At 46.0% G+C, this 16,043-nt stretch overlaps 1 protein-coding gene across 3 annotated transcripts; it reads right to left on the reverse strand.

Annotated features, from left to right (window-relative positions):
* Positions 1 to 357: 357 nt before the first annotated feature.
* radil (Ras association and DIL domains) lies at positions 358 to 15,053 on the reverse strand. 3 transcript variants are annotated; one of them, XM_028994726.1, is made up of 17 exons: positions 14,670 to 15,053; positions 14,284 to 14,365; positions 13,760 to 14,207; positions 13,002 to 13,121; positions 12,046 to 12,353; positions 11,253 to 11,936; positions 9,303 to 9,340; positions 8,905 to 9,059; positions 8,669 to 8,781; positions 7,863 to 8,085; positions 4,268 to 4,440; positions 3,722 to 3,872; positions 3,249 to 3,427; positions 2,096 to 2,522; positions 1,807 to 1,859; positions 1,595 to 1,734; positions 358 to 1,407 (listed from the first exon to the last, which is right to left on the reverse strand). In XM_028994726.1, the coding sequence occupies exons 2-17, from the start codon at positions 14,356 to 14,358 to the stop codon at positions 1,308 to 1,310; spliced, it is 3,387 nt and encodes a 1,128-aa protein (XP_028850559.1). In that variant the 5' UTR covers positions 14,359 to 14,365; positions 14,670 to 15,053; the 3' UTR covers positions 358 to 1,307. The 3 variants fall into 3 exon arrangements, with proteins under 3 accessions (XP_028850559.1, XP_028850557.1, XP_028850560.1); XM_028994724.1 differs by having other exon boundaries at positions 14,665 to 15,053; XM_028994727.1 differs by lacking the exon at positions 13,002 to 13,121 and having other exon boundaries at positions 14,665 to 15,053.
* Positions 15,054 to 16,043: the final 990 nt, after the last annotated feature.

The following is a 16,043-nucleotide window of genomic DNA, read 5'->3' on the forward strand; positions in this document are numbered from 1 at the left end:
GTAACTGGGGCGGCCTCTGGGGCAAGAGCGGGCAGTGCCCCTTAAACAAAAGTGAAAAAGGAAATAATAAATTACCCGCATACTAAATATGGACAAGATTTACTACATTAGCTGTAAAATCCACTAGAAAAGGCACAAACAAGATCAATTTCTATTATTTATTTGAGCTTGGGTCCGGGTTGCACAGTAATTGAGAAATACAAACTTCTGGTCTATAGTACCTATCCTTTCTGTATGATTCACTGCTTGTAAATATGTTTTGGTCATTGGTAATGTTTTGCATGTTGTAAATTATTTCTATTAAAATTGATTTGCAATTCTCCAGTGCCAAAGTGCCACTGAGCAAAGCACCGTCCCCACACGCTGCTCCCCGGGGCACCTGTCATGGTGCCCACTGTCACCAAGGGTGATGGTTAAATACAGAGGACACGTTTCACCGTGTCACCGTGTGCTGCGCTGCAGTGTCTCACACAAAGCCCACCCCCACATTCAACAGGTTTGTGTTATTGTGTTATTGTTGGGTTCGAATATATTTGATATTAGCCATCAAACTAAATGTCATGCTTTTAGTTGTTATAATCTGAAGAGGAATCATTTATTCGATTTTTTTGCCATGGTCAGGGGGGGTTGTGTGCCTCAGTGACCCTAAGGGCTACATCAGAAGAAGCTCAGCCTTCAGGTGGGACACCCAAGTTGGACCAGGTGAAATCCAATTACATCACAGTTATCGGGAGCGATGGTGCCATCAGACTTAATCCCAGAGCCGTCAGTGAAATAGCGGCGTGTGCTGCACTCCTTTAAAACGCTCGCTGGCTTGCCATAGTGGAGGGGGAAAGGGAGGTGGCCTCATTTATTACTACTACTACTTAATAGGCTTTGCTATGCAGATAAATCCATGTGATCTTGTTCTTTTTATTTTAGGACACATTAATACAAACTAGTTTTAAGAACCACTTTTTTTTGGATTGCACCGTTTTACCTATATTGTCTATTCCATTGGCCTGCCCTGCATCATATGCGATGCCGCTTACTGAGGTAAAATAAATGTTGTGCATGCACTCTCTCTCACGGTACTTTACTCAATAGACCTACGCATTCCTCCATAGAATAGCACCGTGGATGGAATGGCGGGATGCTTGTTTTAGAAGGGGGAGGATTTTTTAGTAAAATGAGTAGTCCCTCCATCAGTCCAAGTGGACAAAATGTCGAGTCTTGGAAGGGAAACGGAGAGAGAAGAGTTTACAGAAGAGATTACAGTAGGCAGAGGTGGAATGTGATGAATGTAATGAATGAAAGCAGCTGTTTCTTCAGCAGGTTGAGGCACTGATTTTTGTAGAGACCTCCACATCCGACTTAGCCACAAGAAAACTAAGTCGCCCGCCACCCAAACGAATCAAATCAACCGCGCTGAAAGAGAGTGAAAGACAGAGAAATATGCATTAAATAATTATTAACATGTCTGTATATTTATGTGTGCAGAACAGGTCAGGTGTAATACAAATGAACATTAATATTAGACATCCACATGAATATGAGAGGAGAAATAGCAGTACCCTGCGACCGATATTAGAAGGTGAATAAAAGAATGAATAACCTCTGATAGTCCGCTCCAATAAGACTGGTTCCATTAACAGCTAGAATGCGGTCGCCAATGTGCAGCCTCCCGTCTGAAGCTGCAGGGCCGTCTGGGATCAAGGTGCGGATGTATATCCCAGGAGCCTTCAGTTCCGTGTGCTGCACATACACAATGAACTCTTTACTGCAGTCCAGTCCAGAGAAAAACCCATGCAGATGTCCCACACTCACCAGGCCATCAATCAGCCCCATCCCCAGGCCGTACGGTCCTTTATCCAGTTCCACTGCAGGAGACCAATCAGCAAATCAAGACACCATGCATCTCCCTCACACACAAACATGGTTATACTCAATGGGACACAGAAAGTACAATGACGTGTAGTTTATATAAAACACTCAGATTTCAGAAAAAGACATTTCATCATTTCAATCCATAGAGCAGCAGAAAATGTTTTTATGGTCTCAGACATGAATATTACTAGAGTCATTGTTTAAACACAGCACACACTGTGTGACTGACCTTCAACACCATTACTGATGAAGCCGTTGGACTTGTGGTCGGGGGGACAGCCGTTGGACTGGTGGCCAGGGGGACAGTAGTGCTGTGGATGTGGGGACGGGTTGTGTGTGTTGGTCTCCGGGTACAAAACTGCATGCTGCATGGGGGCTGCGTCAGGGTACAGGGGAGTGTTTGGTGGGGTGAGGAGACAGGACGAGTCCAGTGGCTGAGAGGGGTGTCTCCCAGGACCCCCGTTCCTCTGGACTTTCTCTCGAAGACGCTCCTCCCCTTCACCTTCTCTTCCCCTCTGCCTCACCTCTCCTTTTCCCGCTCTTCCTCTCTCTCTGTTCTCTCCTTCTTCACCTCTCCCCTGCACCTCCCCCTCCCCTTCTCCTCTAAGTGAGGGTGGGGCTTGCAGATGGGGACTACTGTGGATCACAAGTTCTCTCTGGAGAAAAAAAACCCCATTCACAATTCCTCACATATACACACGTGTACGTCTACTCAGCACAGCTTCTATCCAGCTGCTTTTCTCACGTTTGTGAGATATTATAGCTTTTTTATTTCATTGGATAATGTTTTAAGACTCTGATAATCTCTTTGTGGTGTAGTGTAGTGTGGTGGCAGTGGTGGATTAGCGAAGGTTGCCGGTTCGAATCCCGATCTGCCAAGGTTGCCTGTCATGGTGCCCACTGCTCCATCAGGGTGATGGTTAAATACAGAGGACACATTTCGTTGTATGTGCTGTGCTGCTGTGTATCATAATGACAATCGCTTCACTTTCACTTCAAATATTCTCCCATGTCATACATTAACCCTTTGTGTGATTTGTGGTGGATAGCGTCACCTCTCTGACTTTAATATTGCTGTGAATGTGCCAAACTAGTTTCTAGATGTAGTCTTTCTGTTAAAAGTCCTATAATTATGTCTGCCTTTCAGAAGCAGAGCTCCCTACTGTGTGGTTTAGGCATGTTGAGAGGATAAAAACCTTCGTGAAACGGTCCACTATGCAAGGGACTACAGGACCACTGGAGTGTCCCCTACATGCTAAACTCTCCAATACACGAATGAATAAAAGGATTCATTTTCATGAATGAATTTCAGAAAGTCCTCCGCTCATGCAGCTCAACTGGGAGGGACACGTGAGGTTTTGTGAAGTGTGTATTTGTGTTACCTGGCCGTCTGCGGTGCCATTGCTGGTGGGTTTGGTGCGTAGACCCCAGAGGAAATGGCGGATGTAGAGTAGCTGGCGGTACACGCTATCCACCACACACTCGCTGTCCACATCCACACAGAAGCCTCCGCTAGGCAACACAATAGGAGGGTGGTTCTCAAAGCTCTCCAGAAGGTCCACTAGTGTCACACACACACAAAAACATGCATTCTGTTGCAGTGCAACTCATTTTCTTTGAGGTTAAGGTTGGAAGTGATTGAATGGTATCTAAAACTCACACAAAACACAGATTTCTAAATGTCCATGAGGACAGAGCCGCTACTGCTTCAAAAAAGTGCTTTTCATTGCGCATATAACTTTAACTGTTAAATAATAATTAACAATTATTTAAATATTCCAGGAAATTACTGATGACGTGACTCTTTTGAATTAATATATGTAGTCAATGGTATTTTTGATGCATATAGACAGACCTGTCCTGTAGATATAGGCTTCGTCCTCGCTGGTGGGTTGCCAAATTGGCACAGAAGTGATCTCGGAAAATAGCTGATATTGAGAGAGGATCCTGTGCAGCTGAACCGGCTTCAGAGACGGGTGTTCCAGGGATAAAGCCTTCCAACTGAGCTACACATACACACAATCCAGTATTAAGATGTTCCAATCATCTACAGTTCAGCAAAATACATCCAGTCAGCTGTACGTTACCAAGAATTTAAATCATTTGGCAAACGGACTAACACTGAATATCCCGTACCTCTGGGAGGAGACGGGACTTTATGTTGGTTATTTATTGAACAAATGTATTTTTGTTTATTTCATTAGAACAGAATAGAATAAAATGCCTTTTATTGACAATATACACATGTACAATGATATTAGAGCAAACATTTACAATAAAGTGATCCTCATTTATTAAACTTATTCAACTCCTGTTGCATCAAAGCTCCTGTAAACTATTCACTGCTCCCTCAACCGAGCTTGAGAGTGAATGTTCAACCTTTCAGCACACAAACACTTACATGTACGAGTTGCTGGGGAGGAGTGGACAGGATTGCCACAGCACTGCAGAACTTGGTGAAGAACTTCTGGGCAAGGTGATTTAACCCTGCTTCTTTTGTCCAATCCAAAAGCATCCACAAGCACGTCTGAATTTGTAGAACTCGAGAACGCTGGAACCAACCTCTCCCTGGGCCTTTAACAGGACAGCCGCCACCACACACACACACACACGCACACACACACACACACACACACACGCACACACACACACGCACACACAAACGCAAGATAAGAGGTAACAGGTTGTGGGCTAATCCTCTCTGTCTGTTATGACAAATTAAGAGGATTAGGAATGTCTGGAGTAATGCATAATCTCTTCTCACACACACACACACACACACACACACACACACTCTATGAACGTATGGAAGCACACTCACACTGCTCCTGAATATTATGCAAATATCAGATAAAGGTTTATCTTGCTGTAATGTCAGACTTCCTCTAGTCAGTGAGAAATTACAGCTTCTACTTTCATGCACATAATAAAACATACAATATAATGTGGAAATAAAGGGCACATTCACTCCTGAATAAAATCGTAAGACCAGGAGGAAATGACAAGTATTCTCATAGGCTGTAGAGGTTCAAACATATACATTGATAACATTAAGGGGTATATCATAAAAAAATCCCTCATTTGGTTCACTAGGACCTGATCTACAAATGCCATTAGTATAGTAACTCAGAAACCAACTTATTAAACAGTAAAAAGAGTAAATTGGATTTTGTCGATCTGTCTTAATTTTTGTTTTAGTCTACTCTTTGCGTCAATCTGACATTTAATTATTATTAGTGTTAGTCAAATTCATACTATTTTAGCCTAGTTTATTCAACAAGAACTGATTTTAGTCAATGAAAATTGTATTTTAGTCTTTTTTTTAGTAATACATCTCTATTTAAGTCAGGGTACCACATTCCACAGTCCAGTAACATCCCTCCAAAAATAACCCACACAGACCAGGGCAAAATTACCGCTCTCTCTGTTGATCCAAAGATAAGAACAAATGGGCCATAAAATCCAACCTCTCTCTCCAGGAGAATGGAGTTCCCACCCAAACTTCTGGAGAACAAAGGAAAACCATTTCTTTAGTTCTCCTGGAGGACTGGATACTGCTGGACTAATGTCATTTGGTGGGACTATAGACTTTCATGTCCCACATACCATGGTGAAACGACATACCTAGTTAACAGGTAATGTGGTGCGCCGTGATACAGATGAATATTTGTGTACTGTTTGGTGTCTCTGTAACCTGAGTGAACATGTATTGCTCACGACTTCTCACTTTCTTATAATGAGCATCGCAATGAACTCATCTCCAGTCAGAAGATCAAGGGGGAGAAGCTATGATAGCCCTCCCTGCAGCATCACACCATTGGCTAAGGCCTCAACCTATAGGGGCAGTGGTGGCCTAGCGGCCCCGTAATCAGAAGGTTGCTGGTTCAAATCCTGATCTGCAAAGGTGCCCCTGAGGTGCCACTGAGCAAAGCACCGTCCCCACACACTGCTCCCCGGGCGCCTGTCATGGCTGCCCACTGCTCAGGGTGATGGTTAAATGCAGAGGACAAATTTCACTGTGTGCACCATGCACATGTGGCAATCACTACACTTTAAACCTGGGGTGTGGTCTTACTGCAGGTAAAGTTGGCATCCCATTGCCAGAAAAAAGAAACAAAAAAGGAAACTGAACCCAATAGCGCAGAACAGCTAGAGGAACTGAAGAAGAAGACCAAGCAGCTAAAACAGCAACTTCTTCAACCTTCAGTCATGATGATACCCTGCCCCCACGATAAAGTAGGATGGCTCTAATCATCCGTCAGACAGAGAACACGTTACGGACTGTGCGTAGTATATTAGCATTGACTCTTCAATGCATAAATCTGCCTCGCTGGTACTTGTGAAGCCGAGCTGTACCGGATTATCTGGTGAACGTAAAAATCCGGCACCTTAACGTTGATCAATATAGCTGTATGAATGAGTGTGAATGAAACGTAGCTCCCTTTCATATTTTATGTTGTTTGTACTAGTTTTAGAACTAATTTCCCAAAAGGCATTTCTCCTGAGTACACTAAATATCTGCATTAAAATGTAGGGTCCCTACACTGATGACTCTAATATGTTTTAACCTCTGGGGACGCCCTTTTTGTCCACACCTTGTTATAAGAACTTTATAACAAGGTGTGTAACTTTAATAAATAGGGAAGCTGGTCCGAGCAAGAGACCAAAAACATGGACTATGCAACTCTGGATGATTCCATTCAGGTCAAGTCATCAGAGTACGGTAATGAACGTGAATTGATTGTGAATGAATATGGTGAAAAAGAGAGGAAGTGCAGCGGTATGATACTATCACCTAACCAAGTCATTTGGTGTCGAGGGAGAGGTACTGAGCTGTGAGGGACACCATAAGAGATCTTGTGAGCTGCAGATGTGGCCCTTCCATGTCATCTGATAAAATCGATCCTCAAGATAGGAAGCGGTGTACTGCCATTCCGAGCCACTAATTTCCAAAAACCTGAAGTAGATGCCAATTTCTGGTTATTGGGCTGAAGGCAGCATCTGCCTGTGTCATCAAGGACAGCCCATCAGATCCTCTACTGTTTTACTGCATCCAACATCAGTGATGATGGTGCACTGCAAGAGCTCCACAATCCAGCCATGTTCACAGCCTCTGTAATCAGGAGGTCATGATAGTGTGAATGCCTGACAGAAAATGACATGAAATGTGAGTCTGAGGCGATCAGATGATGAACATCCTGTTCCAGATTATCTATTTTTTCTCCTTTATAACCTGGTTACAATCCAGCAGCACAAAATGGGAATACTTGTCATTTTTCCCCGGTTTTAAGATTTTGCTCAGAATGTGTAAGATTAGACATGCATTTGGCAAATAGTATCAGGTTAATGTGAGGACTGCAGAACACTCCAGAAAGAATTATACTCCACTGGTGCATGACCGCCAAGGATCACAATCAATCTGTCTGGAAACTCACATAATTAAATATTATTATAATAATAAACAGCTTTCTATGACCAATTGCATCTCAATGCATGATGCAGAAAAACTGGTACGTGCATTTTTAATGTCAAGAATCGACTACTGTAATGCTCTTCTTATCGGAATCCTGGCATCCTGGCATCATCTCTCTCAGTAAACACCGGCTACCTGAAAAATTCTGCTATTAACCTACACGAGGTCCTACACGAGAATTACACTTACAAGACTCCCCTGCTCTTGGAGCTACTCTAGGTCTGTCCTTGTTGCTGATACTGATTACCACCAACTCATCCACCCACACCATTAGTGTAAAGACGGACCAGTATCATGATAATGGACACTGTGAACCATAACACTGGACTTGAAACATGGTCAGATCCTTTCTCCAATGCACCATGTTAGACTAACCCTGCTCTTGCACACTCGCTCTAGCCTGGGGATGTCAACTGTAAGGCCTGTCAAAACCCATTGAAAAATACTGTATTTGATTTCTTGGCTAAATAAGAAATGAATGTTGTTGCATTGTGTGGGTTTTGCTCTAGTTATGTATACTGACCTTTATCCATAAGTTGGTTGAACAGAGATACATTTGAAAAGAAGAAGAGGTAGGAGAACATTTGATTCTGGACCTCAGGATGCACCAGATACGTCTGCAGAAGCTCCTGGGTGCTCTGAAATACTGACAGAGCTTTCCGGACTGGCTCAGGGATGGTTGAGACAGTACATTCTGCTCCAAATGGGTTACAGTCTAACAGACCAGGAAGCACCACGTACAATGTCTGAGGAATCACAAAAGAAATCAAATGAACGAATCACGAAAAGCAAAAAATATATTTCACAATAGGATGCAGTAATAACAGCAAAAGGTTAATCCACAATAGAAAACAGGAGGAAAAGCAGCGAAGTGAGAAATAAAATAAAAAATTAAAAATGTGCTTTAAACAACAGTCGACTGAAGTTTTGGAAGAGGAATTGTAGCCACTGTTGACTGGGCCAATCCATACACTGTGACAGAGCGTTTTATAATGCATCAGACATACGGATCTTACAGCTCTACACATGCATTAATAAATACAATCTCAAACATTGACGTGAACAACTTATAAAACATACAAAATATGAAACAGAAATAAGGGGCATTATAAATGAGATCAACAAAAAAAATCTGCTTAAAATGTCATTTAAATGGTCTTTACGGGGAAGTGCAGCGATATGACATTTGCAGTGGTCGCCTATGCTGTTAGAAAGATTTCATTTAGGATTCTCTTCTCTCACAAGGCTCCTGCATACAATACATGGATGTAGGCTACATCAGTGAAGTGTAGACAGCATAATCCTGCACAGAGAACAGTAGAGAATGACCTTAGTGATGTAGTAGACACATTGCTGAAAGGTGTACATGATCACTTCTTCCAAGATAGTCATGGCTTCCTCATTGACTGAGATTGTTGCTGACAGCAACGACTCTTTAGAGCCTGTAGAGAGCCGGTGGAGGACAGAGACAGAGGGTGCGAAGGACGGGAGGGAAAGAGAAAAGAAATATTTACATTCAAATTCCGCATATTTCGTGTCCCACGTATGAAAAGAACGAAAGATACCTTTGTCAAGATGCTCTATACGCTGCATATAGGTAGGAGACTTCTGCTGAATAAAGTAAAGGATCTCAATAGCATTGGACATCCAGAAGAAGATAATCTGCAGATCTGGCACCAGGTCCGATATACTCAGGAGCGACAAAGACGCTGGATCCTGGCTTTAACATGGAGACAGACAACGTGCACATTTCAGACCGAGACACGTTCACCATGTCACAGTGTCAGAGGCAGCAAGGACAAAAAGTCATCTTTTAAATATGCATAATATCATTCTCTTTTCTGTGATGATGATGATGTTGGTGATGATAATGATGATATGCGCACATCAGAGCTTCCTGGATGTTTTTAATCTTGTGGCTGCTCACACACACCTGCAATGGAAGGCGGAATATGATACTCACTGCTGAGCTTGCTTCTGAGCCAGTTCCTTTGTCTTCTCCTGCACGGAAAACACTCACCAAATGCAATTAGACTGTAATAAAATTTTAAAAGGCTTACGCAGGTGGTACAGTCCTATACCGAGACAGCAAAACTTAAATTATCCTAAAACCGAGGGCAAGAAACACTGTGGCCGTCAGCAGAACAGCTGCTGGTATATTAAATGGTGCTGTACATTCTGTGACCTAGAAAGATATAACACATCATATAATTTGTTGCAGCTTTGTGAAATATTATAATAATACTCATATACTGGAATAATGCAAGGCACCAAACAAATCAATAAATTCATGAATTTGTAGAGTAAAACGTCTGTCTGTATGTAAATCCTCACTATCGTTGAGCAGGGCTGTGCACAAGATATCACATCTGGATATGTGATATTTCCGATATTTGGTCATCCTGCCCACTTCCACACGTCTTCCAACACATTCATCATTCGCGATTCACTCTGTATTAATCACGTAAACTGCAGTGCCACCAGTCCTCAAAAAAGGACTCGAATGATCTATTTCAGAATGGGTGTGGTCACACAGCTACAATAAGTGAAGTGACTGTCATTGTGAAACCCTGCAGGACCGGGATTTGAACCGGCAGCCTTCTGATTACGGGGCTGTCACTGCCCCGTATAGCACTTAAATAAATGATATCTGGCTGTTACAGAGCGCCGAGATCACGCTCCTTGATCACTTACTGCCTGCTGGCTCGGGTTTCGTGACTTGATCTACGTGTTCTTTTTCCACAGGCAGCCATGGCCGCAGCTGTTCACTACACTTTCACCAGTTTGCACGCCACCTTTCAGATCAGACTGCTGCTCCTTCACAGAGAGGATAATGCAGGGGACACATGTTGTTGTGTAAGCTGTGCTCTGGTGTGGTGTCTTCATATAACGACAATACAGCTTAATCAGCCTACCTCCATCATCTCAACTCGGGTCTTCTCCTATCTGACATGTAAATAATAACGGTAGATTCTAGTCTAACTTGAAAAATCCGGCACCTTAACCCATTCCCTGCCCACCAACTCCCTGCCCACCAACTTCCTGCCCACCAACTCCCTGCCCATCAATTCCATAGCAATCAACTCCCTGCCCATTAATTCCATACCCATCTACTCCCTGCCCACCAACTCCCTGCCCATCAATTCCATAGCAATCAACTCCCTGCCCACCAACTCCCTGCCCATTAATTCCATACCCATCTACTCCCTGCCCATTAATTCCATACCCATCTACTCCCTGCCCATTAATTCCATACCCATCTACTCCCTGCCCATCATCAACTCCCTGCCCATTAATTCCATACCCATCTACTCCCTGCCCATTAATTCCATACCCATCTACTCCCTGCCCATTAATTCCATACCCATCTACTCCCTGCCCATCATCAACTCCCTGCCCATTAATTCCATACCCATCTACTCCCTGCCCATCATCAACTCCCTGCCCATTAATTCCATAGCCATCTACTCCCTGCCCATCATCAACTCCCTGCCCACCAACTCCCTGCCCATTAATTCCATACCCATCTACTCCCTGCCCATCTACTCCCTGCCCATCATCTACTCCCTGCCCATCTACTCCCTGCCCATTAATTCCATACCCATCTACTCCCTGCCCATCATCAACTCCCTGCCCACCAACTCCCTGCCCATTAATTCCATACCCATCTACTCCCTGCCCATCTACTCCCTGCCCATCATCTACTCCCTGCCCATCTACTCCCTGCCCATTAATTCCATACCCATCTACTCCCTGCCCATTAATTCCATACCCATCTACTCCCTGCCCATCATCTACTCCCTGCCCATTAATTCCCTGCCCATTTCACCCATACGTTCTACCTTTCATATGCAGTCCTTGATTACTGTTCCCGTTTGCCCTGAAGTCACACACTTGTCAACAGGTTACCTACCCAGACAATGGTCTGGATCTTCCTGGAAATTTTGCGCAGGAGTTTGGCGTAGCTGCCCGGGCTGAAGGCCATGGCGGAGTGACGGATGCACAGGCAGAGCAGGAAAGCAGGTGTGAGTTTGTGATCGTCTCCGCTCGGCTCGATCAGGGCCACAATCCGATTCACGAGCGCGTCCTCATGGGCCTTCTCAAAATCCAGCTGCAACTTCCTGCGTTGGAACGAGGGCGTGCGTGTTTGGGGGCGCGTCTGGGCTTTTTTGGGCACCGCGTGCCGCACTATGCGCTCCTTCAGGACGCAGCCACACAAGCGGCAGACGCCACCGTCCTCTGAGATGCCACTAACTTCTGTCCCTAGAGCCCTTAACCGGGACAGAGTTTGTACAGGCAGGGGACCTGCCCCCAAAGGGTCCTTGTACAGGAAGATGTAGTAGGATCCGAATGACAAGAGGTCCCCGTGCCGGAGGGGAGTCGGCTTATCCACACGTGAGAAGTTCACCATCACCACACCATGAGCAACAGGCTCCACCTGCAGGAACTCGTTTCCGCGGCGATGGGAAGGGGTCTGGCGGATCCGACAGTGAAGGGGAAGGATGTCTGGAGATGCCAGGCAGATGTTGGGCCGAGCTGACGCAGTTTCTTGTCCAACAGTGTGCTGATCTCTGTTCAGTAAATACACAAGACAGTCCTACACACACACACACACACACACACACACACACACACACACACACACACACACAGATCAGTTCAGCCCTGACTCTTCACCTCACTTTCCTCCTGGATTAGAAGTGCACCTGTCTGTTGTATCCCTGCAGCAGCAGAAGGTGTGGCGACTGATAGAGGGAATGCCTGACTCCGCCCCCGTCCCGTTCCTCCTTCCTGCGGCCACTCCCCACGGCTTCGCGCGCTGAGGTGCCGTCACGGGTGCAGCGCGCTCTGATTGGTCCAGGCAGGGTGGAGTAATAGCGTTTGGGCTCCTCTCCTACTCCACACAGACGATTGAGGCTGGTTTCAGAAAGCGAGCGGCAGAAGGACCCACGGGACAGCGTCATCGTCCCCTTCGCTCGGTTCCTCTGCAGTTTACGGGCCTGCGCATTTATGTCTGAAAGAAAATAATTATTAAAGTGTGATTGTAGAAACAAGAGCAAATGTCCTCATACTGTGAGCCTGTGATGAACACTGCAGAGATTCTGAATATTAACATAATGAATAAAGCATAATGGGATCAGGGTGACATGAGTTTGGGGGACCACACGTGGTCTGATAGGGTATGAGCTCGATTAGAATGCAAGAAGCCATGGAGTTCCTCTGGTGAGCTTCAGGGGCAGGGTTATCATCCACTGGGTCTCCATATATTTCACTCAGAAAGGCACTTAAACCTGCACGTGGTCAATATGACCTTCCGACCTTTCCTTAAATCAGCCAATGAAGTCAAACAAACAGGAACATGAGCAGGGGACAGTTTAGAGTCTGCATCTGAAAACGGCCTTAAACTGCCTTTCTGGAATAACCGTCACCCTCGGTGACAGTGGGCACCATGACAGGCGCCCGGGGAGCAGCTTGTGGGGACGGGACCTTCATCAAGGGCACCTCAGTGGCACCTCGGCCACCTTCTGATTACGGGGCCACTTCCTACGCCACCGCTGCCCCTTATTCTACATGTAATATTATGGTTATGATGTACACACCTCTGAACGTGGTGATATGCATTAGAATGACATGATTGGTGCGGATGGGGCATGACCCCCACCTGTAAGTGTAGGTGTGCTGGGCTGAACCATTTTGAAGCCCCTGGGAGAATTCCGGTGGGATCTACTATTCCCAGTTCTACCTACATGAGGAGCTACCGTAGGAGAGAAGGAGCGTTGTCCTGTAACAGGAGCACACAAATACACTAAACAGGTCATCAGCATAAAACACAACTCCATCATCGCGGCATAAGAAGCAGCTCTGCAGCGGACAGGCGGGGGTTAATTAACTTCCCAGCGACCCACTGAACATCTGTCACACAGTGGGGATCAGACGGGAGCAGCATATGACTACGGGGGTGAGTGTGTGTGTGTGTGTGTGTGTGTGTGTGTGTGAGTGTGTGAGGGTAATCATCCTAAATTAGAGTAAATGGTCTCATTACAAGGACAGATGATTGGTGTTTTTACTGAACTAATTATCCCGCAGTATGTAGATGGGTATTTATTCCAAGTTAAGAACAGTTCAGGACTGTCTGCTCAGTTAATAAGCAACTTTTAAAGCACATGGCCACATAGGACTTGTACTGAATGGGGAGTTAAAGAAAGTGCTGGAACATTCATGACTGCAGCTCCCAGAACTTTAATCATATAACAGCACATCAGATCATTCCTCAGGCCACTTTGGTACATATGAAACATCTCCAGCTTACGTAGGACACACAGAAATTGACAATAAAGTCCTTCTGAACACACACACATCATTTCCATTTCTCCAGTGTTTGGAGGTACTAGTGAAGTGTAATAACTTCACCTGCCTCACCTGCAGTCACGGTGTCTCGGTCCCTGCTGGTCATCTCCTCCACCTCAGCCCGTAGGCAGAGCTCGAAGCGGCGGGCGAACCCTTCCTTGGGTTTCCACAGGTCCTGCAGCAGCAGGGGCTTCTCGTTGTTGCCCAGCGGCCGCAAGCACTCGGTCCTCCAGCGGCGCTCTGCCCCCTCGAAGCGGCCAATCACGTCACACAGCACGTAGGCGTGCGCCGAGGCCTTGCTCAGGGCGTAGCGCTCCAGCGCCTCCTTCACCAGCTCCTGCGCGCTGGAGGCCGGGGTGGCCAGGACGCTCTTGTAGTTGGCCCCCGCGCTGACTCCGTCGCCGAAGATCTTCAGGACCCCCGGGGCCGACGTTTGGGTGGACAGTTCCGCGGGGTCATCTGGCATGGGCAGCTCCGTCACCGAGCGGCGATCGCGGTGGCTCAGCGTCCGGTACAGAACCTGGTGTTGGGGCAAGAGTCATTACTGCACAGTAGAAGTCAGGAGAAGCTGGCCGTGCTTCTGTGCATGCAGGTACCTGCGTGAAGGTTCTGCGCTTCATGCGACTCTTTGAGGGCAGGGACATGCTGGCGGACGATGATCCGTAGAACATTGTGAACCTAAAGAGCGTAAAAGATTCATCCATAATACGTGGTCTTGCTCCAGCGTGGGCCTGGAGGAACCTGCGTTCCAGCTTTACACGCTTTTACCAAGTTATGACTGTAATTACTGTAACATTCAATAACAAAAAGACCTGTTAGCGCTGAGTAATGGAACTTTACTGATGAAAGATGAGCAATCATTTCCATTTCTAGCCCTGCATATGAAGCGTGATGCCACAACTGCAGGAATAAAATGAAAATGCAATCAAATGCTCCTATTCCACGCACAGAACGAGCATTCTGACAGCAGGACTCACCTCACCTTCACCGCAGAGCTCCAGACAGGGTGGGGGATGCACCATCAGCAGCGCGGCTCCAGGAGAACTTGGTCCTCTGCGCCTGCAGGGCAGGAGGGAGAACCGTGCTTCTCCGCTAATCCGCTTCCAGCCTAAACCGAGAGCGTCTTATCCCGCGTCATTACCGGCCGGCTAGTGCATGACTGCTGCAGTCTCTCTCTCTCTCTCTCTCTCTCTCCCCTCATCCTGCAGCTGCGCTCGTTTACGTCCGCGTCGCCCTGACTACGAGCCCTGCGTTCCATCGCGCCAGATCTCGCGAGATTGCGGGGAGTTCGCAACACAGATCTCGCGAGATTGCGGGGAGTTCGCAACCCAGTACACAGGTCAGGCATCTGGCGTAGTGCAAGCAAGTAATGTGCATTAAGATTGTCGTTATAATAATATGGACTTTACTGAAATACATGTTACTTGATTGAATATAAGGTTCATTCATTTGGCCACTTTTCCACCAGACCAGACCAGACCAGACTGGCTGCTGTTCTCTAACCCCCAGATTCCCTGTCTCAGCTTTACTGTTGGTGGCCGCTCACCACTGGAAGAGAAAGACAGTCTAATACGGTCTTACTTTATTTCTTACATTCTTACACTTCCTCATTATTTCAGTAGAATGTGTGGTTGTGGCCTGGTGGGGAACACTCGCCTATGAACCAGAAGAGCACAAAGGTTCAAACCCCGTTGTGTCCCTGAGCAAGACACTTTATCCTGAGTGTCTCCTGAGTTCCTCACATTGTGGTGTCAGGAAGACCACATCCAGCTGGTGGACTTCCGCAGGAGACAGAAACTGGACTACAAGCCCATCATCATCAGTGGGACTCCAGTCAAAAGGGAGAGCAGCATCAAATATCTGGTGTCCCCATCTTGGAGGATGACATGGTTGAACACAGCCAGGTTCAGAACAAAAGAGAAAAAAACAGCACCTGTACCACCTGAGAGTTTAGTGTGTCTCCAGACTTCCTAAAGACTTTCTACACGGGTGCTGTGGAGCACATCCTGACACAGAACTTTACTCCATGGCTTGGTAACAGCTGTGACCAGGATTACAAAGCCCAACAAGACCCAGGCCAGCAAGGTTAATAAGGACAAAATACATCCAAACAATCATAGCCAGGCCATAAGGATGCGGAATGAGGACATGCAGCACACCTCATACCCCGACCATCTGAATGGCCACTTTTTACTGCAATCTGCTACTGTTACACTGGTTATTTCACAAAGCACTTTAACAGAATACAGATCCACCACCAATGATATCTGTCTTACATTCTCATTGAACATAATACCTTGCTTACGTTATAGCTTGCCTAGCTATGCAGTGGAAACAGGGCGGTTCAGGATGCATT

The sequence above is a fragment of the Denticeps clupeoides genome, chromosome 10, assembly GCF_900700375.1.
Source record: "Denticeps clupeoides chromosome 10, fDenClu1.1, whole genome shotgun sequence".
NCBI classification, from domain to species: domain Eukaryota; kingdom Metazoa; phylum Chordata; class Actinopteri; order Clupeiformes; family Denticipitidae; genus Denticeps; species Denticeps clupeoides.

What these genes read in the sequence shown, in the direction of transcription:
- radil (XM_028994726.1), bottom strand. Translation starts at nt 14,358, where the DNA reads ATGTTCTACGGATCATCGTCCGCCAGCATGTCCCTGCCCTCAAAGAGT. An exon ending in AGATCCAGACCATTGTCTGG is followed by an intron (nt 9,341 to 11,252) that starts GTAGGTAACCTG and finishes TTTTCCGTGCAG; the next exon opens with GAGAAGACAAAGGAACTGGC. An exon ending in GCTCAGAAGCAAGCTCAGCA is followed by an intron (nt 9,060 to 9,302) that starts GTGAGTATCATA and finishes TCCATGTTAAAG; the next exon opens with CCAGGATCCAGCGTCTTTGT.